The sequence below is a fragment of the Tauraco erythrolophus genome, chromosome 3 (genome assembly GCF_009769465.1).
Source record: "Tauraco erythrolophus isolate bTauEry1 chromosome 3, bTauEry1.pri, whole genome shotgun sequence".
Lineage (NCBI taxonomy): Eukaryota > Metazoa > Chordata > Aves > Musophagiformes > Musophagidae > Tauraco > Tauraco erythrolophus.
This window is the reverse complement of record NC_141467.1, coordinates 80,676,402-80,702,597: the sequence shown is the minus strand read 5'-3', so window position 1 is coordinate 80,702,597 and position 26,196 is coordinate 80,676,402. Positions and strand designations below refer to the sequence as shown.

Genomic DNA, 26,196 nt, shown 5'->3' with positions numbered 1-26,196 from the left:
TTGGAATCTGCTGCCAAACAATTGCACTGGTTTCTTATTACATGATAATCCTGCTCTTAATTTGGAAAATAAGCAACGGTTCTAAGATGTACATGGTAAGGCCCATCTCAAAAAGCAAGCAAAGGTGATCGAGCGTACCTGGGCTGTGTGGCACTGGCACAGTCTGCAGTTGTTGCAGTTGATGGTAACCTACTGCAGCTGCCAACGCTCCTCTGCAGCCCAGAGGCTATATAGCACCGGACAGTGAAGCTGGCACCTGCCCTGTACGTGTCCATCTTGAAGTCGATACATACATAGACTTCTGTGCTGGGATCTAACGAGGCACTGAAAGAGAGAGTCTCCAGACATACACTACAGCCATACATGCAGGGTCTAGAATTGTGCAGCTCCACAGCAGTCCCTGTCTGGAAATATGCAGTCCCCTTTGTAAAAGTGGATGTTCGCGCTAGAGCCAAAGGAATGCCCCTGTCTATTACCAGACCATGATTTATGGAATGCATGCTAGTTTTTCAGCTAAAAATTGAAATGAGTGCCTGACGTATGAAACTATCGACTCGGGAGCCTGGTGATCCTGCCAGCTGCTTTTGCAGGACTGACTACATTAAAAAAAAAACAACAAACAAACAAACACCCAAAAGAAAACAAAACCAAACAAAAAACCCCACAAAAACAAGTAGCTGTCAGCTGGGAATGCAATGTCCCTGAGAATATAGAAACACATAGCATAAACTGTGTTTTAAGTAAGATCTGGTTTGCCTCTTATTATCAACAGTACAGGTTTCTTCAACTGAATGAAGGTGAAAGACTAAAATAAGACCCATTCCATTCCTGAAGTTAAATGAAAGCATGTTTGTGCTTGATATAATAGGAAATAGCTTGAAGAATATTTTATTCTTTAAAAAAAAAAAAAAAGAAAACATATTTTAAGGCTGCCAAGGACTTTGTATGCAGGTGGTTATCAAGTGAGTAAGTGTCAGGTATTTAAGTGAAAGCTGGCTGGTGTGTCCAAATGGCATTTTTTATTATTAGTTTTATTTTTCAGCTGATTGTGCCAGCAAACTTCATGCTTTTTTTTGCCTTGTACTCATCTAAATACATGGTACTTAGTGCCAGGCAGTCCATGATCACAACTAACGTTTTGTGAAACTTAGCTGGAATTGCTGTGTTTGATGCATTCATGAACATGCAATATATATTTTTACGTACCGAGTAATGTCTTGCATACTTGATACACTCTTTAAAAGAGTTTTTCTGCTTGCTGTAATGGTTGCTGTTGAACCTTTGCTACATTTGTGCATAAAAAACCCTATATGATTGATGAGGAAAAAAGGGCAGAGGAAAACTGCTGCTTTCTATTACTTCTGTTAATAGCGGCCGTGTCTGCTTGTGAAGCAGGCAAGAGAGAGAATTTTGCTGTAAATACAGCAGGATTTCGAATCGATTTAGGAAGATCTACAGGAAGCATCTCAAGAGGTTGGTAAATGTCTTAAGATTTTTTTTTTTTGTGAATGTCAGTCTCATGCTGACACTGGTGCTTCAGGATGTTCATCTCTAGATGAACAATTATGGGAATCATTAATTGAGAGTTTCCTGTTTCTGTTGCTTGCAAATTTCCTTTCTATTTCTTCCTTCTTGAGTGGATATACTAGGCAACTTCACTTTTTGAGTATAGAAGGGCTTCTAGTTTTTGTCTGTGGGAGGCTTATGTTAAGAAGTGATCTTTTATGGTATGTGTATTTAAAGGTTAGACTGAACCATCTTCAGTCAGGGCTTTGCCATTGGCAGTAGCCATCTCAGACTTGTTCCATTTTTGAAACTTTCAAAGCAGTCACCTGAAATTAGTTGAATCCTTTAAATTAGCACACGTCATGATGATGTGATACAGGCAATCTCAATACAGTTTTACTGCTCTTCAGACTTTGTCTCATGAAAAGCCATCTGCCTTATGGGATAGGTACTGCAATGGCTCATCCTGTGGCCCTGGCCTGTGTACTGCCCTGGATGGCACTGGGTGAAAACCTCCCTTTCCCCACTGCCTTTGGTTTGCCAGTTTAGACTGGGAATAATCTTAGCCTGTCATTTTAGTAACACCTTTTGACCTTACTGTTACATGTCGCATAGCATGAAGTAAAACTGAATGAGGTTTTGTAGTCCTTATCAGTAACAGGTGTCATTACTTCCGGAGTAAGATGCATTTTTCTTGCAGTGTTGTAGAATTTCAGTATTTGGAGAGTTTTAGCAGGCTATGTGGTAGCTTATTTTGCAATACTTACAGAATTTTTTTGCCCTGTTTTTTATATTTGTGGATGTACAGATGCCTTTTAATTCATAGGACAGAGAATTTCCTTTCATAGGACAGAGAATTCACTTTCTGGTGAAACGGTTCCTAATGAGACTGTAATTATTGTAGTTTATTGTAATTATTTTTGTTGTTTGTAATGATAATCAAAATGTATGGTAAAAAGAAACTAAATAGCAATTTCCTCATAGAAGTATTTTAATTAAAACATTTTTGTTGAAGTGTTAAGATTGCTCTTTGTATTTTCATCAGAGCTATCACAGCAATTGTGGACTCTGCTATTCTTACACTGCTTTTAAATTTCTCATGTTTTTGATAAAGTAGTGCTTTTGTGCAACGGTGAGAACATGTGAGTCGCTGAAGGCTTTTCTGAGAGAAGCTTTCAAATGCTTCCAAATTCAGCCAGGAGCTGCCTGAGCAGTTAACTAACACAGGTTGGGACCTCAGTGGTAACACCGAAGCAACATAAAGAATGGACTGTCAGTGACACCTTCAACTTTTTCTCCAAAGACTGTATTTCTTTCTCTTCAAGGATGTGAAGGCTTTTAGAAATACATTTGATGAGTTAGATTGTGTTTTAAAATTCATTGTTGTATAACTGCAGCATTTAAGTAGAACCCCACCTACATCCACTATTGGGTCATAATTCACATTCTGTTTGTAGTGTGAGAAGATAAATTTATATACAGAATAAAAGAATCTATGGTGCTAGATTCTTGTTCTATTGCTTTTATTTCCTTTTGATTTTTCTCATGATCTTTTTCGTTTATATTAGGAAGAAATATAAAAATTTAAGAAATTATTGCAATAGTTTATTTTGTAAGGTGTTGTTACAAAAAAAAAAGTTTTCAAAACCATGTATTGTATAGCCTGCTGATAATGTCTGATGATCATGCCACAGCATTTACTGTGTGTATTTTACATTTAAAAAAACCTTTGTGAGGTAAAAAAAAAGTTTACAGGTGAATTTTCTAAGTCTACTATTCCCAAACCCACAAGAAATAATGGGTACAAAAGCTTTGCTTGCTGATACTAAGTTTTCACTTGCAGCTTGGTGAATTTTGAGATCCCCTGCCATTTTTGATATAGCTAGGGCAGTGTTGTTATTCCACTGTCAGATATAACTTGAATCCTAAAGTGTACCAAGGATACACCGTCTCTGTGTTTCTTCGAAAGCACTGTGATTACCAGAAAGAGAAAAGCCTCTGTGTTAGTTTACCCTCAGCCCTGCAGAATCCCCCACTGTTGTATTTAAATTACTTGTTTACAGTTCTTCTTACAGACTGAATTTGAGGAAATCACTAATCCTGTTGCCAGAGCTTTGGGGGAAATACTTTATATGATTAATTCTTTAGTAGTTCTAGTGTATAAAATCAATTTTATTCACTTTGTCATAAAAGCATGGCCATCTTTCATAGATTTTTATGATTCCTCCCCCAACCTATACTTATCCAAAATGGGATGCTCAGTTTTACTGTGTGTTTTCTGTTAATGTTTAATCATACTGATGTTTCCAATTTTTAATTACCCTGTACAAAGAAGATTTTTGTGCAATCTAGCTGTATATTATTTTTGGTCTATTTCCTGAGGAAATGAGACTTATGTGATTGTGCTGTTTGTCCTGATAACTTTTGAGTCGTATTGTCCAAATTCAGCAGAGGTGGAGGTTTCAAAGGAAGTTAATTTTCTACAAGTTTCAATACTGCTGCTACTACTACTACTTCTTTGCCTCTGAGAAGAGGGATCCAGATCAATACCTATGCTGAAGTATGGGTTGAGGTCTGAGGTCAGTAGTCAGCTGATTTTGGCATGCTGCCGAGTTGCCTTGGCCCCTGTAGCTTGGAACCAGGAATAGATTGATGGCATCTTACGTCAGACTTACTCAGGAGATGGGGGTTATGGAAAGAGGGGGTTATGGCATGGTAGAAGGGGACACCTTCTCATTTCTGTTACTCTCCTTATATCGATCATAGCAGTCAGGTAGCCAGAGAACTGAGTCAGTTCGGCTTGTTCAAAAAACATCTGACACCACCTTGTCCTCCTCTCCCCTCTCCCCCAGCGCACCCTGCAGTTGCAGAAATGTTAGATCTCATGCAAGTAAGTGATCAGGAGCCCGAGGGTTTCACACAGCAGGAGTGACTGTTTTGGCTACCTCCTGTCATAAGGTCAGATTGTGTAGAATGAAGCTGCTTCCTTAGTCTCTGTCCTTTTTCAGACTGCTCCCAAGTTCTACTGCTGTTTTATTAGCAACAAATCAAGGCTGTTCTTTTTGTTAAGATTCTTGTCTTTGGTTTAGTTGCATCTCACCTGAACTAACTTTTTAATGCAAGATTCCCTTCTTTATATAATGATTTCCATATGTCTACTGAATCAAATCTATATTTACCGTCTTTGGTTTGAGCTCCATTTTAATCCCATCTGCTTTTTTGTCCTTCTTTGAAACCAGAGAGATGTGAAAAGAAAGTGTTTTTTCTTTATTATGCTCTCAATACAAGTCAGTGGATAACATCCAAAAAGTTTTACTAGAAAGAAGTTTAATTTTAGCTTGCTTAATTCTTTACACAAAGAGTTGTAAATATATTATTTCTTCTACTGTACACAAAACTTTGATTTTGACTGGCCCGTGTGTGGATTCTAGCTTTGATATCGAGATCTCTGTATAAATTTATTTTTATTTTAGGAGAAATAAATGCATTAAAGGTGTTTTGCTCATAGGTAGGAATGTCATATTATCCAGCCTGTGTGACTTCCATGCCAAATAAAAATTCAGGCTCCAGGATGTTTTCTTTGAAAGGTCATTGGAAAGGTGAGGAGCAGAGATGAAATGATATAATTTCATGTTTACATTTATTATACAGTGCAGTAGTGGGTTGACCTACAGGAAAATAGATCCCTATATTTGAATTCCTTCGTAACTTCCTAAGTCAATTGTTCGTTCCTTCTGCTGGAGGGAATTTTAGAAAACCATGTAGAACTGGCAGCAATTTAGCTATTACTGTATTCTGATTTTGAGGGCTTTTAACTGTTTATAGTGGGCAACATTGCAGCAGTATTGTTTTAAGCAAGAGATTTAAAAAAAACCACGAAATGTTTCTGTCATAATCTCTGCTGAATTTTTATCTAATGTGTTATAGTTTTCTTAGAGGTTTCGACTAATCTGCATGTAATTTCTGTTGGAGAACGTTGGCAGTATGCCATATAACTACCTTTTTGATTTCCCCACCTTAACTGCCCTTTTCTATTTCTCCACCTTTTTGTAATTCTATCCATGAACTTGTTTTGCCTAAAATTTTCCTTAAGGCTAGTGCTGACACAACTTGGTCTGTTCTTATCTGTTTCTATGGTGTTTCATCCTTTATTGCACAGTATTTCCTTACACAATTTTCTATGGTTGTTATGGCAACAATAAATAGCAAATTTGTCAATTTTCAAGCGATATTGCTTTCCAAATTTTGCGTGATATTAAATTGCTGAGTGAAAGGTGTAATATTTTCAGCATAGTTAAACTAATTAATATGCTTAAGTTAAAATTACCTTGTAGTTCTGCTATGTTGCTGCTTCTAGGCAAGATGTTATGCACTGTGATGCTACTTGAAATAGTATAAATAGAATACATTTGTGGAAGTAGGATAAATTCTTAAATTATCATTAAATTACTGAAACTACTCCTTTGCTACTGTTATTCTAATGGCCAGGATCTGGCAAACATGACTGGCATTCTAGCAGCTTCATCATCAACCAGGTTACTAGACACTTACTTCATAATTACTAGGATTCCCTGTGCAATACAAATTATCAGATGGCATAAGTACAAGCTCCCAGAATGGAAGATGTTTGGAAATATTAATGTCAGGAACAACAGAATGAAATACTTCTTTTAAATTGTGCTTAAAGCAAGAGGAGACACTGATGGAGGAAAGAGGAATGTGGTTTGAGATTGAAATGGATGAGGACTGCAAAAAGCCAATAGTTCTGTGAACGTTTAAAGTCAGAGTCACTAATGAAAATGGAAGCAATCAAAATTACTTCTTTTAAAAAATGAACTGATGGGCCAGGTCCATGTTTTTTTTTGGTATACAGCATGATTATGTTACTACTTTAAAATACTTTATATATTTGGGATTTTTAAATGTTTTGAAGTCATTACTTGCATTCATTGTGCCTTTTAGTAGAGTTGGTGAATTTGACATTCACTGTAAGAGAATAATTTGCTAAAATAAATTATTTTTTGTTTTCTCTAATATGCTTGGTTTTACAACATTGTGAAGTCTTGTAACATATACAGTTTTGTAATTCCAAATGTGTGCACATACGCGTGTGTGCACGATTAAGTAGGAATATTATAACGCAAACCTTACCTTTTCAGTGCTGTCAAAAAACCCAACAAAACATTGCCTTCTTGATGTCTATAGCATTCTTAAATTGTTAGCATAACTCTTCTTATGATAGGATGCTGGGACATTTAGTCTTTGATTACACTCTGATTTCAGGCCGTAAGAATGCAAGGTCTCTCTCCAGCTGTGTCAGCAGCAGTGCACGTATCAAAGACAGTAAGCAGAAAAAGAGAGATAATTTTTTCCCCCATCCAAACCTGAGCTGGCAGCTTGTTTCTTCTGGGAGAAAAGAATTGGCTAGTCGGTCCACTGTTCAATATCTGTGGTAGTTCAATAAGACAGTTTGTATTCGAAACCACAACAGCTTTTCTGAAGATGGTGACTGAAAGTCAAAATCCATTTCTCTGTCACCAGTAGAATCTACCCGGAAAGTCATTTGAGTTTCCAAATGAAAACACATTTTAGGTTTTGGGTTGAAAGGGAGGATGAGACTAGCCTTGGGGACACTTTCAATTATTACATTTCTGCAGTTCTTAGGATTTGTTACTGTATTAAACTACTTGCTATAATGCTGTTTTCTACTCGTGATAGGATGTAAACATCGTAAAGACATTTCACAATTTTTTTTCCCTGCATCCTTCTGCCACAAGGTGAATTTTATTAGCATTAATTCAAGAATGTATGCCATATTTTTATATAGGTGTAGTTTTTCTTCAACAGTAAGTCCTAATGTACCCATCCAGACATGTGCAATAACTGGATCAAGAAGTAATCCATGTGCATGGCTAAATTCATCTTTAATATAGAGAGTCCAGGACAGACAGGGCAATCTTTTTCATGCTAAGCGTATGTCTCCCTGGATTTTTTTGTGCTTATGTATGTGCATCAGATCTGTTCGTAATGAGGGAGATGTCCACACTTTCTCAATTCTTACAAGCTCTGAACAATGATGTTTAATATGTGACTAGTCCCATTAATTTGTGCTTTATTTCTCTTCAGTTTATGTCTTTGAATACAGGATACCATTCAAACTGAGGAATGGATGTTCTGTAAGCAGAAAACCCAGTGATGGATTTTAAATAAATTGCAGGAGCATTTAGTAACCTCTATGTTTATATTTTTGTCTTTTCTTTGGAAAAGCACTACTCTGAAGATGGTCTCAACAACTGAACTGCTTTTACAAGGCACTGTAAATTGAAATCAAATTTTATTTGGCTTTTAATTACTTCTGAAAGTGCAGCTGTGAAGCACACAATTCTATTGAAAGATGAGCCTGTGAGCTGTATAGCATTTACTGCATTGAGCACAGATTTTGTGTGAGTACTGATACCTTGCATTTCAGGAATGCGTTTGTCTGTCTCACGTTTTCCTGATCCTTTTTATAAGGTCTTTCCTTATGCTGGATGGATTGTTTGCCATGAGTTAGAGTTGAGGCTGTTCAGCCTGGAGAAGAGAAGGCTCTGGGGTGATCTCATTGCAGCCTTCCAGTACTTAAAGGGGGCCTGCAGGAAAGCTGGAGAGGGACTTTTTACAAGGGTATATGGTAATAAGACTAGGGGCAATGGCTTTAAATTGAAAGACGGGAGATTTAAATTAGATCTGAGGAAGAAATTTTTCACTCAGAGGGTGGTGAGGCACTGGAACAGGTTGCCCAGAGAAGTTGTGGATGCCCCATCCCTGGAAGTGTTCAAGGCCAGGTTGGATGAGGCTTTGAGCAACCCGGTGTAGTGGAGGGTGTCCCTGCCTGTGGCAGGGAGGTTGGGACTAGATGATCTTCGAGGTCCCTTCCAACCCTAACCATTCCATGATTCTATGATTTGGAGCTTGATGAAAGCTCTCATTATTTCCTGCCCTGGTAGTTAGGGTTGAAAATAATATAGATGAGGCCCTTGATTCTACTTCAGTTTTCAAATCATGAATACTAAATCCATTTTAAAACATAGATTGAATTCCCAATAGTGTTTTTCAGGATAACAATTTAGATTTGAAGTTAGAAGACACTTGAACATTATAGATGTTCAAGTGCAATATATGTAGCATTTTCATTGTTGATATACTATTCAATGAATAAGATTTTATAATTGTTTTCCTTTTCTTTATGGATTTTAAGTGTAGAAAACTAAAAGGTAGTTGAAACCTAGATAATCACTCAAGAGATAAATTTGAAGACCAGCAGAGAGGCTGGAAAGATTCTACCGAGACTTGGGCCACATCATAAGGGTTTGCAGAGCTCATACCATTCCCCAACTGTGCGCTATGTAATTGATGTTATTTACTCCAGAGATGCAGAAGTGGAATAGTGAGCACTATAAATTGGGACTGGGATTAATGAACAGTGTTGGCATAAAAGCTTGCACAGTACCTGTTCACATCGAGTAATAAATCACAACTATATCTGCAGATTATGGTGTGAAAAACCTAATTAAACAAACTAGTGGTGTTAGATCAAATGCTGTGGACCTTCCTAGGAGATAATACTGTGAAGGTAAGAAAAAAAACTATGCTGATTTTTGGCTTGATCACATTAATGTTTGAATCATAGACAAAATATTTGATAATAAAATATTTCTTTGGCAAATGATTTTGGCAGTTCTGGACTCAGTAAGTGAGTATGGCACTGAATCATTGAATCTTATTCAATGAATAAATGGAGTTTCTAAACTAATACAGAGCGAGCATCTCATTTTTAATGAGATGGATTGTGTTTTAGAAAATAGTATTAGATTATGGTTAAGTGTACTGTTCGGTGTTGAAATAGCCTTCATTTCTTGTTTGTTAAGATGAGTGGTCTGGTTTTTTAATACAGTATTGATTTTAGTTTTATGCTGGTACATGGGCTTCTTGATTAATGTGTTTTGACATGAATGATTATCAATGATTATATTTTTCTGTATTTTCCTATTTTTGGGATGTTTCTTAGTATTTTACTTGTAGTGAAAGTAGCCTACTACATGTCTGTAAAGGAGAAGATACTGTATGTTATTTAAAAGCTGCTAGCTAAGTGGTGCTATGTGATAGATTATCCATCTCTGTATTTGTTCACTTATCTTAGATCTAATTTGGTTTGGATTAGAAGAAAGACAGTAGCTCTCTACGAGATTTAGACCATCAGCAGGTGGATTTCATCAAGTTGATTAAAAATTATTTGATAGTCAATGTTTATTTGTGTTTCACCGATGTGGAGCTGGTGCGTTTTGTCAAAAGAAAAACTATATCCACTTTAGTGAACCTGCAGAAACTCCGCAGTATCTGTCTGATTGGTGTGATTTGTAGATAAGACTTCAATAGAAGGCAACATTAAGAAGAGTTAATAAACTATTCCTTAAGGTGTAAAGACACTTTCAAAAAATCTCCTTAGTTCTTGAGCATGAAAAGAAAGTTTCGTAATTTATTTAAATAGGTTCTCGTAACATCAAAGCTGTCATAAGCAAATGAAATCTTCAACCTATGTGGCTGGCAAGCTGCTGTATGCGATAGGGGAGTGGAACAGTACCCTTCCGTTGTCCGTGGACTCTGTGGGCCCTGCCACTGCCATTAGGAGCCCAAATCTTTTAGCAACCTGAGTTCTTTCAGTGCTTAAGAACACCGTGAACCATCAAACTAGATAGATAGTCAAGCAGTTCGGGGGGGGGGGGGGTGTGTAAGATTTCCAAAAAATGATTGAGGAAGGAATAAAGAAACTAGCATACTTTGAAAGCCAGCAGTGCTTCCGTTAAATCTTTAAAATTGTACAGAAAATGAAACTTGGTGCTTCCTGGCACAGATGCTGGTAAACTGGGGCTGGGCGATCGCTTCTGCCCTCCCAGATCTCCGCAGGTCTCTGTGCAGAGTCCGTATGCTCTGTGCTTGTGCTTAAGCTTGGGCAGGCTTGGCTGTTGTCCTCTCCCTGATCCCTCTCCCAAGGCGGTGACCTGTGTGCCTTTCCTGAGGCTGGGATCTCTTCTCCTCCCTGCTGTGACTAACAGCTCGGTTAAATCTCTCTGCTTAGCCCTGGCTTTGTTCAGTTGCTGCGTTCAGATTCTGCTCTTTCTGATGTTTTGCAGGCCTCTCCCAGCTGATGTCTCAGTTTTACTGTGTTTTTGGTGTCTTTGCTGTATTTTCTTCTTTCCCCCAGGGGTTATGAAACCTGGCATTTGTTGCCTATAAATTGCCCTAAGTTTTTGGATTATAGGATTTTTTCCTGTCCATCTTGTACCAAAAGTGGCTGAAACCCATCCTTTCTTGTACGCGTCTACCAGAATGCTTTCTGCATGAAATAAAACCCAGCAAACAGTATGTCTATCATTTTTCCATTTATTAAACATGATGTGTTATTTTCCTAGATCCTTTCTGAATTGACTGTTTTAAACTGAACTGAATTTTCTTCCTTATAAAGACTATAACTAAGTTAAGGTCACTCAGCAAATAAAACAAATTTGCATGTGCATTTTAGGTCGGGGGTGCGTCTCTCCTCCAACAGACTTTTCCTGTTAGGAAAATTTAGTTTTGCTGTATCTGTTTTCATTTTAGTTTTGAGAATCAACATTTTCTGCTTCTAAGAAACTTGAGATTCACTTGTATTGTCCCTCAATAGGACGCTGACATTTGAGGCTTAAAATTTTTCTAGCCTCTTTCACTGCTCTCCAGGTTAAACGTTTTTCTGGGTCAGGTTTTGATTTCAAGGTTATCTCTATCCATGCGTATATTTTGTGGTGTCATAACTCATCATTCAATGGGTTTCCATTTTTCTTTCTATTTTAAAAGTAATCTTAAATGGAACTATTGATGAAAAATAGCTTTAAATGATATTATGTATTTCATGAATTTGTAGAATTTAGTACACCCTTCTTTTTAACCTCAGGACTTCTATTTCATGTTACTTATGTCTTTAACTTTACTTTCAATATAGATTTGCATTTACAAAATATTTTAGCAAAACTGGCAACATCTTTCTTTTTTTTATTTTATCTTTAGGCTGTTTGAAGGTCTTAACTGAATGGGTTTATTTTTTTTTAAATGGCTCTCATCTTAAATAGTTTATATCTTTCTTCTTAATACAGCTTGTATTTAGATTAGTAGAATTTTACAAAAATGTAATACTGTTATTTTCTGAACATTTTAAAAATTATCTTCTCATGGAAGAATTAGATGTCAAAGAGACAGTGCCTTAACTTGAGAGAGTTTTTGAATATGAAGGTAATATTTGGGTTTATGTAGCTGAATGATATCTGCAGTTTGCTGAAATGTGATACATTGAATTCAAGAGCACTGTAATGTACTTGCTGGTAGCTGAGCTCATTATGAAGGACAACTAAAAGCACTTGCCCTGGAGAGCTACAGATTAATAGAGATAAAATGCTGACTTTTTGATACTACTTACTTAGCATAGCTCTAGCTATAGAATTCCTTTTCATTTTAAATCTTTGTATCTTTGCTGGGTAATATTTGAAAAAGTGTTTTGGGGTTGGGTTTTTCTTGTGTATTTTTAGATCAGGTGTGGAAGCTGCTTAGCTGTCAGCACTGTGTGGGTATATTTGCAATCAAGTTTAAATAGCATGGTGAGTATCCAGATGGAGTGTTTTCCCTAAGCTTCAGATTATTTACTCTGTTGGGAGCTCCAGTAAGCATTTATAATATTCTTCATTAAACTTGAGATGCCTGGTATATCACAAAGAAAATCACAGTGTATAGAAACCCACCATGATCTTCTCTAAGGCATTTCAAACTGTGAATATTTGCCTGTTATACTCTAAAAGTGATGTTTAAAAATGGCTGTGATGAATGATGTAATTCTAAAGAGAAAGTGATAGGAAATTAAAGTGTTGTGCTTCAGTAGACTCAGTTGTAAGCATGTAATGTAACAATATACTCTGTAAATGACATAGGAAAGAGAGAATGGTAGTTTTTTCCTTCTGTACGCTTTTATAATTATATTTATTTGTTAAATTTATTATCTGTGAGGTACGAAATATTTGATCTGAAAAGTGTTTATTAATGGATGTTTACTAGCTGCCAGGTTTTTGAGCTACCTTGCTTGCAGTTTATTTCCCCATGTTCGGATTCTTCTATGTTGTTTTACTGATTTTAGTGGAAATTATATACTACATGAACATCAGCTGTTACAGTAGGTAAACCCAACGTAAACGATACTTGAACTGCTTAGGATATGGTGAAACTTTAAAACACACTGCATGACCATTTTTGTCAGGAACTGCGTAAAATTGCAACAGGCAAGAGTAATTAGCATTATCGCTAATTTTACACTGTGTTCCACGATGATCCGTGCTTTTCCTTAGACTTCACTTCCTGTAGTCAGAATTGCTCTTTAAAGTTTTTGGCTACTAGATTTTTTTTTTCCCTTAACTTTTTAGCCTCCTTAATTGCAGAAAAGCTTAGATTCTAGCTGCCTCCTCATGACTCAGAAATGAAAAGGGAAATAAAAAGACACCTCCCTCCTCCTAAAAACCTCTTATTTTAGGAATCTAATTTTTAAGAGTAATTTAATGAAGTTGGAAGAACCCAGCTCATGATTTTTGAATTTTAAGATTGGCAGTACTTGATGTGCTCAGAGGAAAGCCCTCGGCAGTATTCAACAAAGGCATGCAAATGATAGCGTGCACTAATGCTATAGAAAACTTTTTTTTCCCCTTGATGGTTTGCTATTGAAGTGTAACTTTACATGAAGCTAAGAAAAGCCTTCTAGAGCTGAAAAATATTGATGGTTGTAACTGAGATTTAGCTTTGTGATATTAAAATGATGTACAGTTTTTGTGTCCGAGCAGAGAGGGTTTTACTAGTGAAAATAGGAATTAATGATGGCACATTTATATACAATTTTATCCAGAAAAAGACTTTTTAAAATTATATGAACTTGTCCGTCTTTGATTTTCTCTTAGTGCCGTGTGCTTATTTTACCACCCAAAATGTTTAAGATAGCTGCAGTCCAGTGGGATGAGCTTTGCCTTTTGAAAGTTAGGTTGTCGGTCCTTCTCTCTCATAAATTCTCAAAAATAATGATAGTAAATGACGTCCTTTTTGTATTTGTACAACCCCATGTTTTGTGTTTTGCAACAAGCAGACTTGCTCTTCAACAAATATCCTGAAATAAATGCTTTCACTCAGTCCCCCATCCCGGTTTGTTTTCATGTGAGTGTACTGAGAGCAGGGTGGGGATGACAGGGTGTCAGAGCTCTGGCGCGTGGCCGGTGGGTGTCCGAGGCAGAGCAGTTCTCCTGCTGTTGCTGCATGGGAGCATCTGGACAGGCGACAGTAACCATGGAGTATTTCCCTGCACACAAGTCTGAGACAACTGCTGCATAAGTGAGATTCACAGGTTTTGGATGTGAATTTGTAGACCAGAAAAATTGGTCAGAAAGGCCCACTTTGTACCTTTTAGTATCCAGACTCCAGTCTAACTTTTTATACTGGTAAAAAGGAGTTCGAAATCATGAGTGGAGCTCATTCCATAAGAGAAAGTAAAACTTCGCTCAGCAGAGGGAAGGGAACAGCTGGAGAGAAAGACTTTCTCTTACCTGAGGCCACCAACCACACAAAACAATCCAAGGCATGCATTGGTTAAATCTTAGAAAGTGCTATAGGCAACCAGCTTTTGCAATTGCCATAGAAAATTATTGTTGTTAGCCGTTCTGTTGATAGTTCATATTGTAGGAATTACTAGCAGATGGGAAAATAGATGACTCAGAATACAGTATTAACAATCCATATTTTTTTAATCAAAGGCCTCTAATAAGGCGTGCTGCATCTGTAAGATTCATTTAAGCAGTTGCTAGGAAGAATTTGTTTTTTCAAGTAAACACAACAAACTTGATACAGATTATTTTTGATTGATTATCTATTTTCTTAACAATTTAAACCCTGAAAATACATTTGCTTGTTTTCATTGCACCAGCTTAATGGCACTATCCCATAATTTAGTTTGATAGACTGGAGTTTTGCAATGGTAACTCATGCATTATGGAACTACTAATGAAATCTAATTTTATCATATTGAAAACATCACAGGCCTAGAGCTTTTATTTACCTCTGTTACCTGTCAAGGGTGGATTAAGATTATAGTGTGCTACATCCACCAAATCTTTGGCTTTCACCCCCTGAAAAGTTTGGATGGCTACAGATATGTGCTGGCCAAGTGCAGCTAACGAGTTCCAGGCTGTTTTCCAGACCCCTTGACTTAAATCCATGGACTGCAAGCACCACTGAGTATCTCAGATGCATGTCCTTCCTCCTGACTCCTGTGCTGGACACAGGTGGAAGCCAGTAGTCAGGACTTGTATTGCACCCTTTGACTTGATGACTTCTGAGTGTCTAGTGTTGGTTGTTCCTTATCCCCTTACTTCTCAGCTTACTGCGACAGAATTCGGGTCTGTGGACAAGGATGCATGTATATTTTCCAAGTACTTATTTTGGTCTGAGTTTTCATCGGTGTGATTTGACCAGGATTGCGAACAAAATATGTAAGGTACGATGTGGGTCCTCCTGCAGGCAGAAGTAGTATTGACTGCAAGTAATTATTCTTTAGTTTGCTGAAAATACTGATCCAGGTGAAGCTGGTCCATCTGAAATGCAAGAAGTTAGACTGAAAGACCAAAAAAGTAAAAATTGTTGCACTTCTCATACTGAAGTTTGGTTCTGGGAGATGACTGCGTCAGTATGCAAGGAAAGAATTCCTCATATGTCACTGTTCAAAGACATGTAAAAAACGTGATTGGCCTGAAACTAGTATTGACCAGAGTAAGTTCAGTTAAAAGGTTAGTTATGCTTTGATTCTGTGCTGCTTGCCCCAGCTCAAGGTGGTGCTGCTGAAAGGACGTGCTGCCACTGGAAGCTTGGATTGATAGAGCTCCTTTCTGCACAGGTGCCTTTCTTCTGCCAGGATTTCCTCTGCATCAGAGAGAGGAGAAGGCAGATGCAAGAGCTGCTGGCACTCGGTGTGCAGCAGTGGGAGCTCACCCTTCAAGGATGACTATTAGCCAGTCTCTTTGTAAGCAAAGTTTGGCAAAGCAGAGTAGAGAATTTCCGTGTGGCTTCTTTGGGTGTGACTGTGTCTTGAGAATCCATGAGCTGGTAGAAGAAATTATTCAATGTTATCTGACTTTGGAGGCAGTTTTGCCTTGGTTTTTTTCCCTTTGTTCCCTTTTACATCCTAGCTCTTTTTAGTGATTGTGTTGACAAATATACCTTTCAGGAGAAAAGTTGGGTTTTCTTTCTGTAAACACCTAACTTTTCAACTGGAAAACTGACTGCGTACTCACTCTAAAAGACCGTATGTGTGCGTAAAACAGATGCACAGACTTTCTGAATATTATATATTATTGTATGCAATTGAGAGGTTCATGGCATTATAAATTTGAGTTTGGACTGTTGCTTTCCCAAACCCAGGTGATTACCTGGTGATATGAAGGGTCCCAGTGAAGGCAAATGCTTTTACCAGAAACTCCAGTCACTGAAGACCTCGGTCTTGGAGGTGGCCCATCTTGACACTAATTGCTGTCTGTTATGTGATTGTGGGTGTTTGACCTCCAACAGAACAGGATCTGTTTGTGACGTGGAGTGGCAGAAATTGAACTATCTATTGTTGTCAGACAAATTCTATCCTGATTACTGAACTGCTACAGTTTACAGCTTTTAAAAAGCTATCAAAATATAATCTAAAGCCTTTTTGAATTCCTGTAGCTTGCCAACTGAATGCTGTCCTCTCTTTTCCCATTAACACCACTAGCCCTAATAGTTATAACAACAAACTGGGTGGGAAGTTACGGCAGTTTAAATTGTGAACTGCTTGCAAGTGAAAGTAGGTGAGAGTGCCGAGCTCTATTACTTGAAGAATTCGAATCGAAATATTTATCATGCAGGGGAATAAATTACCTAGAATAATTGAATATCTTGTTTGAGTTATTTCTGTGCATCTCATTTGATACGTTTTCTGTTGCATTCAGCATTTAGGCTTCTTCGGGCTTCACAAGGTAATATCTATAGCACAGACAGAAGTCAAGAAAAAATATTTTGAGATTTACCAAGGAGACACATAAGTCCGTGGACACACACACATGTATCCTAGAGTCAGCTGTGGCTTTTGGATGTGCTTAAGTCATTTTCTGTAGTACATAGAGCTCTCTTGACTTTTCCTGCCTAACCCAGCATCTGATGTCAGATAGATGAGACCTTCATAACTCTGTTTTCAGTTTCCTAATGTCCCTGTTTTGTCGTTTCCTTCCTTTGAATGTCTCGAGCATCAGTGTTCATACAGATGAGTACTGCAGCTCCCTGAGTCCCCTGGGTGACATGGCTGAGATCATTCTGAACGATTCTTATTCTTCGGATTTAAAAATTCATTCTCTTTATATTTTAATTTCCAGCCCAGCTGTCTGTGATCCGTAAAGAATATTTAATTCTGTTTACTGGCTCAGTTTCTTGATTGAAATTTAAATAAAATCTCAGCCATCATATTCTTCTCTGACAATTTATAAAAACATGATTTTCAGTGCAATATAACTACATGATCGCATGAGTCTATTCTATGCAGTGTACACCTGATGTCTACAGTGGTGACTGAGAAGCAATATAGGGCTGCCCAAGGGTGCTGCTGGTCCAGGGTGGGTACAAGTGACATTTCTCACATTAGTGACAGTTCTCACAAAACACTCACACGTGACATTATTCCTGGTGCCTTCTTTAGTCCGTTTGCTGGTCCATAGAGCCCCAAATATGTTTCTCCTCTCTCACACATGCTAAAAAGCGTGTTTTATTGCTCCTCTCCTCTGTGCTGCATTGGGATCAGTTAAACAGGGGAATTGGCACTGTCATCTCTTCTCATTATACTGCAAATCTCTGACACTTCAGTCCTCTAAAAGAGTGTCTTCACTGAAAAGTGTTTGTCATGTACCAGTTTCATTTTTAGCCCATTGGTAAGTGTAAGAGAAACTTTTTTTTTAAAAAAAAAATCTTTTCTTTCTCTGAAAACGGAAAGGTATTTTTCTGCAATAGTCTTGATTACTGAGGAATTATGATTCCTTTCCCCTGTCCTTTCTTGAATATATCAAATGGGAGAAATACAGTAAACTAGGTGATACTCAATTCCTTGAGAGGCAACTCTTCCTCCTAAGAAATGCAGAGTGTCATTTGTCCTTGGGAGAGACAGACATTACTGATGAGCTACTGAGCACATCTGAGGTCTCTGAAGTTCATAAAGGTTTAAGGATCTTTGGTCCTGGAAGGCATTTTGACACCTGGGTTTTAATTCTCATCTTGATTAGGAATCTTATTGTTAAAATGATGTTGCAGGAAAACGTGCGTCTTTTTCCATATGCTCTTCTGTGCATTTCTGATCTGCACTCCTTCTTTATACAACTTCTAAGTTATTTCTTTACTATGTACAGAGAAGTGTGTTAGTAGAAGCCATAACGCTGGGGTTTGGACTGTGTGTAGCGATACATGTTGCTAATTTATATGCCTCAGATCCTCAGATGCTGATAAAAATAAAGATCAAAAGTAGTGTTTCATTCCTCAGGGAAAACAGATCAGACTGTGTTGATGGAAGGCTGCCCTAGATTCATGAACGAAGTATTGACTCATTAGTAGGTTGATTCAGGAAATGTTTTCTTTTTTTTTCTTCCCCCTGAGTTAGGTGGTGTGCTTGTTTGCAGTGTCAGAGTATTTGCAAACAAAATTTATTGCTTTCCTAGGATTAAATTATTTGTGCTGTTTGAAATTTGTTGATGTTTTCACACTCAGTGAAGAGTAATTGGCACATAGGCAATTCTGGCAAGAGAGAAGATGCTGAGAGGCACTAGGCTTCCATCAAGGAAGAGAAAAAATACAGAAGCCAGCCAAAGGAACATATTTCCCATGTAGATCCTTCCCTGTAAGAGCAGGTGGGGCAGTAGCGCCTGAATGCGCCCCAGTACCTGACAAAACTCCAACCTTTGTTTGCAGCAGCCAGCAAGCCAGTGAAGCGATTTACGCATCGTATGACCCATCGCTCTGGATGAATGCAATGTTTGTTACGAGAGCTACGACAGCAGGCTTTCTAACAGCTTGCTGCTGCTGCTGCTGTCTCACCATGATTTTCCTATCTTTTAATTAAAAGAATTGGTGAGAAAATATTTTTGGAAAGAGATGAGCTCGGTCAAAAGTAACTCCCCTCTCATGAATTCAGGAAATTATTTCATGTATTATTTAAACACTCCCATGGCAATTTGCTTTGACTACTTCTGGCAGCAATGTGTTGAGGAAGACAGGTGCTTTGTCATTCTTATCAAAAAGTACCTCTAAATATCTGTCACACTATTACTTACAGCAGCTGTCTATTTTTCAGGCCTCTATAAGAGACTGAAGTTCAGTAAGAAGTATTTGATTAAGCAATATAATTTATAGACATGAATATAACTGTGTATACTGTGGCATGCTTTTTTTCAGCCTAATGAGTTCAACGCCAGCCTTATATTTATTTGCAATGCTTGCAAAGTGATTTTATTTTTTTTTAATTAAATGTACCTTGTGTGTTTGTGTTTTCATATGCTGTTAAATTATTTACTGTGGAGCATAGTAAGGCTTTTGGTTAGATAAGCAGTTATAAATGTGTATACATACACTCAAAAGTGTGTAAAAAAAAAAACACAACAAAAAAAAAACAAAACAAAAAACTACTGCAACTGTAAATTAAAGGATTATCAAAAATGGTGGTTTTCATTTTTGTTGTACATAATATTTAATCTTTTTTGTGTTTTCTTTATTTTGTGTTTGGTTGATTGTTCTACAGTTAAAGAATCTGAGTTTAGAAGAATTACAGATGCGGTTAAAGGCTTTGGACCCTATGATGGAACGAGAAATTGAGGAGCTTCGTCAGAGATACACTGCAAAGAGGCAACCTATCCTAGATGCGATGGATGCAAAGAAACGGAGACAACAAAATTTCTGAGTTTGTTTTACTTTCAGAGATAATACTATGAGTCAGTGTGGACACTGGTGACTTTGTAAGTCTGAAGGAGTTCGATTATGAGAGTTTTCAAAAACCCAATCTTTTGAATTTTCCTTCACAAGCAATGACAATTGGAGCAGTGAAAGAACATATATACTGTGTTCTGCAAAGGCAGCAAAACACATTACCACGTGTTTGTATTTTCAAATGTTTAACGTAATAGGAGTTTAATCTGTTACTTCCCAGTCTTTTTCAGGTGTGTAGTGGTAACTCGGTGTTGTACATTAGGAGTTGTCTTTTGGAGCACCTGGAACGATTTCTTAATTGCGCAACACTAAAGAGCCTTATGTTGCAATATATGTTCCTCCCACTTAGTAGCCTATTTATTATGTAATCTTTGGTTATTCTATTTATTTTATGCCTGTTTTCTTTTTTATTAGGAAGTACTAGGATAATAGTGTGGAGAACAGAGCCAGATTAGATCAAATTGGTATTGTAGAATAATGAAAAGGAGCTCACCACTATACTGTCTTTTAAAACTTCAATTTCAGCAAACATCCCAGTTCAGGATAGCACTTGAACTTGTGCCCAGCCCATTCATATCAATAGGATTTAAGCAAAAGATAAGCAATAGGCTCATGTTTTTCTGCTCTCCTGAACCAGGGACTGTGGCTGTAGTTAAGCAATATGCTGTTACGCTACAGAACATGATTTTAGAGAGTATTTCTGTCATTATTACGCACACTAAATGATCTCTCACTAAACAAGAAAACAAGTGCCTAATCAGTTTTGATTTTTCTGTTATGCAGGAGAAGCAATACTTGCAGTCACTCCTTCAGTGTAAATTTCCAATTGCTATTGCAATTCTGACCAGTATAAACCTCTATTTTGCACCATAGTTTTATAATGAAGTAACAGCTACACTTTCTAGATATGGTTTTTGGTTCATTTAAATTTTTTATCACTGTTTTGATGGAGAGGGGAGTTTTAGTGGTTTGGGTTTGGTTTGGTTTCATATCATAGATATGAAGGGATAGTAATTTAAAAGCCAAAGAAAATCAATTGAATACTTATATATAATAAGGACTGAAAAGAAGCAGCATTTTGCAGTCCTCTGAGCGTTTTGTCCTGCAATCACTAAATGTTGAAAATTCCTGTAGTCTTCTGTGGTAGGTTTTGGGGAATCAGAAATGCAGGACCAAGCTCTTAATATCTTTTTACAAGTTCTTCTGTCTGGTTTATATTGTGGGATATCTAGTAGGTAGAATTTACAACATTGCAAGAAATATTTCAGACTTAGCAGAAAATGTGATCCACTTTCTGAACAATCTACTGTGTTCTCTATTGATATCTTTACTATTGCTGCCTTTTGTGTAATTTACTGTGATAGTCATACTTCTTTAAACAAGACAGCTGAAAAGATCTTTACATTCAGCCTTCAGCTGTTAAACTTTTAATGGTGACTACTGTATGGGCATCTCCTGTTAAATGTTTTCTGGAAGTTAGTAATCATCTCATACCTCTTAACATTTACTGTCATCGTACGTGGACCATTTAGATGGAACAGTGCAGATTTTGGAAACGGTGCATTATATCATAAAGCTTATGCAAAAGGAAAACAAAAGTTTTTACGAGATCAGCATACCACAGCCATGCCGGGACCATGCTTGGGTTTGAGCTGTATGCAGCTGTTGTCATTGTCGTTCTGTTTGTGTGTTTGCGTGCACACCACGTTCTAACATGTAAACCCTAGAGTCAAATAAATTTTAATTGTGATTGTTAGAACATCCTTACCCTCAACTCTCTTCATATTTCTTAAAGTAATGACCGTTCCTTGTGAAAAAGCAAGAACACAGAAGATCCATGAAAATTGTGTTAGGCAAGATAAATGCACCCGGTAGTCTTACGCCTCACGTTTATACAATGAAATGATGTAAAGTAAAAAATGGTGTAATCATATCACTGTGTCATTACATTATAATCATAATGCAGCAAAAAATAACAGCACCGACCTCCCCTTATTAGTATGGTTGTTATTTATTTAAAATTAATTTCTAATTCTTGAACTTTCTATTCTCAAAGACTCAAAAGGTGTGTGTGCATACATATATTTGTGTAGGTATACATACATATATATGCATATCTATATATATAAGAAAAAATATAAAACAGATTTAAACCATCAGGAGAGGAACCTAGCTTGCCTTTTCTTGGTGTGCCTTTTAAGCTGTGTCATTGTCCAGACACTCTTTCTTGCACCATTAGCAGCTTTCTTTTCCCTTTCTCTCTTAAACTTTTCCCACAAAAAAAAAGACTTTGATTTTGAATAATGTAGCTTTACAGTGTAATTGACAATGTAGTAAAATGATCACTGTTTTCATTTTTTTGTGTATTCTGAAAACTTCAGTAATGCAGTGCACTAAATATGAATTGCCTAGCCAGAGGGACTCCAGTAAAAGACCATTTTAGACTAGAGCTGTTGCAGTCTGACATCTGGAAGGTATCAGAAGATGAAGGACGTCCTTTCCTCACTCCTGATATCCCTGCATAGAAACAACTCGAATAAATTTTGTGCACACACATGCACACAGGTATGGATTATACACGCAGGAGAAAAATCTGAAAGCCATGCAATAAAATAAAAGTGTAAACAAGCTACTTAAAATGGGTGAAACATAGTTTCTGAGATACTGTAAACTGGGTAGATACAGGACATTTGTGACCAAAGAATACTTTCACCAATTAATATGAAATTAGATGTGTTGCCCTTCTGATATGGTACACGCTGCAGTCAGTGTAAGAGCTGCCTTTGGCTTCAGAAGCTGGTATATCAGGCTCTAAATTATGTGCAAGCGTAACAAATAGAAATAGGTTTTATATTGAGAGATGAATACAACTTAACTTTTCTTTCTTCTGTTTATATAAATGAATCAAATCATCCGTATTGATGACTGCACATCTCTACTGGAGGATGAGCATCTCTGTAAAGGAAAGCCAATAGTATTATTAATAAGACATTTTAAAAGCAAGCCTTGCAGGAAATCTGCTAGAACTACTGACAAGTTAACCTGCAGTAAGATTTTAACCAAACAATTTCTTGTTTGCTTCCGACTTTGTATGTTTAGGTTTAGTAAGTAAAAAAAATTTTGAAACATCATTACTTATTACCAAACATTTGTAATAAAAGCTAATTTTTCATGTATACTTGTCGTCTTGTTGTTCATTCTAACTGAAGCTGAATTATGTTAATAGTAACCATTAACGTTCATTTCCACAGTCACCTCTTATGCATTTGTTTCCTTTTTATAATACTGTGAGTCCAGCTGGGAGTGCAGAAAACCACATCTCTCAAAGTCAGCTCTGGAAAAGACTTTTCCAGCTCAAGACGTTGCTGCAAGCTCTAGAAGTCTGAGGAACTCAACGGAAGAGGATCCGGCCAGTCTAGAGACAGAAATCCTCAATACTTTGTGGAAGTCCCTCTCTCTGCAGTCTGAGGTTGCAGAAGACCTAATCCTCAGAGAGCTGAGCACCCCAACACGTTGGAAGTCTTCATAGACATGCTTTACTTGGAGGTACTAATGGACATTAGCAGCTTTAGGTCCTCTGATTTTTCTAGTGTGATGAGAACAACAGTAGGTAATAGGTTGACTTAACTAGGAAAAGCGAATACATTTAATGTCTCAAATTTTATTCCATAGCCCATTTCTTTTCTGTGTGTTTTTTTTTTTTAATTATTCTCTAAAAAATTGCCTACAAACACACTTTAGTAAAAGGGACTCATGAACAAAACTCCATAGTGAACCACAGTATGTTTGAAGTGACAAAACTCTACTGCTAATCTAAATTAATCTGACAGTTATTGGATTTTATCATTATTTACTGTTTATTTACAGTAAAAAATAGCTTGCTTGTATTTGCCCAGGTATATTCAACTGCAAGTGTGCAGTGGCTCAGGCTGCTTCTCCAGTGTGTTGAACTTCCAAATATCAATACAGCTCACGATGAGTAAATCCGTGCACAAGTACACAAGAGAGAGCCTTAGTCACCGTTAGTAGCACTGGTGCTTCCGAGCAGAATGTACACTGTACAACTTCCGTAAAGCACTTCGTGTGGACGCTGTTTCATCAGTGCCATATGATGAGGGTTACGTTTTCTTTTTAAGTGTATATGTAGTTATAAGACTAATTAAAAAGAACTTATGACATGAGGAAGTCTTTATTTCTTTGCATTCATAAATATTAAGGGCTCCAGCTTACTCTGGCTTTTTTTTTTTGTACTTCAAAAGGCAGTGATGAATGTTCTGTAATGTCATACAGCAGGCTGGGGAATTGGTTTTGGAATATTTCTATGCCAGAATGTGGTGCAGCAGCATTCTGGCTGCTGTTGCCAGTGAGAGCCTTGGAGAAGTCCTGTGTAGCGCATGGTGTTTCTCACCGTTGTGTTGTGCCAGGTGAAGTAATGGCTTAATCTTTTGGGAGAAAGGCAAAATTACAATGATGGTTCAGTGTGAAGTCATTAAGTTGCACTTGGGGATTTGCCCTGTTAAGTTGTTTTAAAATACCTTTTCACAAAATTTATTTCTCCTCTCTGTTTAGCGTTTTGATGATGGAAAGACACTACCATTTACACAGAATGCTCTCATCCTTTTCTTTTTTTGGGTTTGTTTTAATTTGTTAGGATTTTTAGAGAATACTTGAAAATTCCCCATATTTTTCCTCTCCTCAATATCTTCCCCCTCCTCAAGAAGACGAATGTGGGCATTACTTTTAAGACCATCCGCTGAGCCAATTGTCCGTGGGACATTGTGCACAAATGCAAATGTCAACAACAGCCTTTATTCTCCTCTTCTATTCAGAGGTCACTGAAGTAAAGTCTCAGCTGTCCTATTTTCCCTTCATTTGAAAATATGGGATGTTCAGATTCTAAGCAAATCTTTCTCTTTCAGAATATTTGTTAGTCCCAGACAGACTAGTTACTAGGTACTTTTTTTCCATCGCTTGCTTCACAAATTCCTCAGGATAGATTCATGCTTAGTTTCACTAGGCCTTAGAGAGTCTTCTAGGTTAGAGAAGAGCTATATTTGTCACAGAAACAGGAAGAAAGAAATAATTTTTTAAAAATTTGCTTTGAGGAGCAAACAAAAAGCGTTCAGCACCTGCACCTGGCCTGGTGGCTTACGAGGCTGACTATGGATGTGAGGAAAAACGCTGTTGGCTGACAAAAGCGAATCAGGTAGTCATCTACGTAACTTACTGTTCTTCGTTGCTGTTCAACATCTGATTTTCCTCCATTCGTGTGTATTGTCTTTTATGTTTGTGCTTTATTTATACCATTGCCATTTTTGAAGATAGAAGTTTTAATTTTCTAAAATTTTATAAATGGTGACATACTATAACAGCACCAAGTAAATAAACATGGGAAAAAAAACCCTGACCAAAGTCACTGAAAGGGTGGTGTTTCTTCTCCTTTCCTCCCCCACTCCTTTCTTGGGTCATGGAGGTTTTGCCTGCAGGTGATGTTTGTCTCTGCATGGAGAGACTTGCCGCACTCCCACCCTGGGCAGACGTGGATGGAGATGGTTTTATTGAGGGGGCTGGATGCACTGTAAACCTACTCAGGATGTCATATAGGTATTGTGCCCTACTGGGAAACACTGTCTCCCTTCTACCATCCTGTAGTGGAGGCACTGAGCCTCCTGCAGGGTGCGAGGAAGCAGCATGAAGCAGTGAGTACGGCTGTGCTACCAAGAGATGTAGCGTGAATATGGAAGCTGTTGATCAGCAGCAGGGCAGCACTGTGCTCAAACCAATGCCTGTGGTCTAGGAAGCCTCGCAGGAACCAACTCTATCTCAGGGGCAAGACCACACAGCGGTCGCAAATGGCTTTTGATGCAACTTTGCTTTCTTGGCAGGACTGCAGCATGGCCGTAGCCCCCAAAAATTCAGAGGAGATAAACTGGACAGTGAGCAGGGAGCTGCCTGGAGCCAGCCAGCAGGAAAGCATTGGAAGGAATTAAACTAGTCTGATTCTGGGCTCAAATGCTGGTTTTCTGTCTGTCACAACAGGTGAAACAATGGCATTTACGCATGCGCTGCAAGCCCTAGCGACCTTCAGTATTTTTTTCTTTAGGTGTCACAACTTCAGAAGTGTAAGTGGTAAATATACACAACCACGTGCTAATGTATCTGGAAGTGTTTTTCTCTGTCAAATTAACTAAAACCATACGTTCTTTACTAAAGACCTGGACTCTACTGCCTGCAGATGATATTTCTTCTGAGGACAGATACAGTATCTCTCCCTAGCCAACTCCTGGGAGAAACATAGCCCTCCTAGTCCTGTTTCTCCTCTCAAAGCCAGTATTTGCAGCTGAAACCTGTCCGAAACCAGGACACCGGTACATGAACACTCCCCTCTACCTCTTATTTGTCCTTTCATTCCCTTATGTCACTGAAAGGACTGATTCATGAGAAGATGGCCGTGGCCCTCAGATGTTTATAACACTGCTTTTTCTCCTCTTCAGATCTTTCTGCTGCTTCATGCTCCTCCTGGGCTTCCAAAGCCTGCATGGTTACTGTTAAGGAAAAACTCACAGCTAATACATCAAAGAGGGAGACCAAAAGCTTTTGATTTGATTTATCTGACACTAA

At 37.7% G+C, this 26,196-nt stretch overlaps 1 protein-coding gene across 1 annotated transcript in view; it reads left to right on the top strand.

The window, feature by feature from the left end:
- Nucleotides 1–22,655, top strand: part of STK3 (serine/threonine kinase 3) — a 153,943-nt gene extending 131,288 nt beyond the window's left edge. The window contains 1 exon segment of the mRNA XM_086609491.1: nt 19,391–22,655. Coding sequence (XP_086465617.1) covers nt 19,391–19,549 — 159 coding nt within the window. The 3' untranslated portion in view covers nt 19,550–22,655.
- The last annotated feature ends 3,541 nt before the right edge of the window (nt 22,656–26,196 follow it).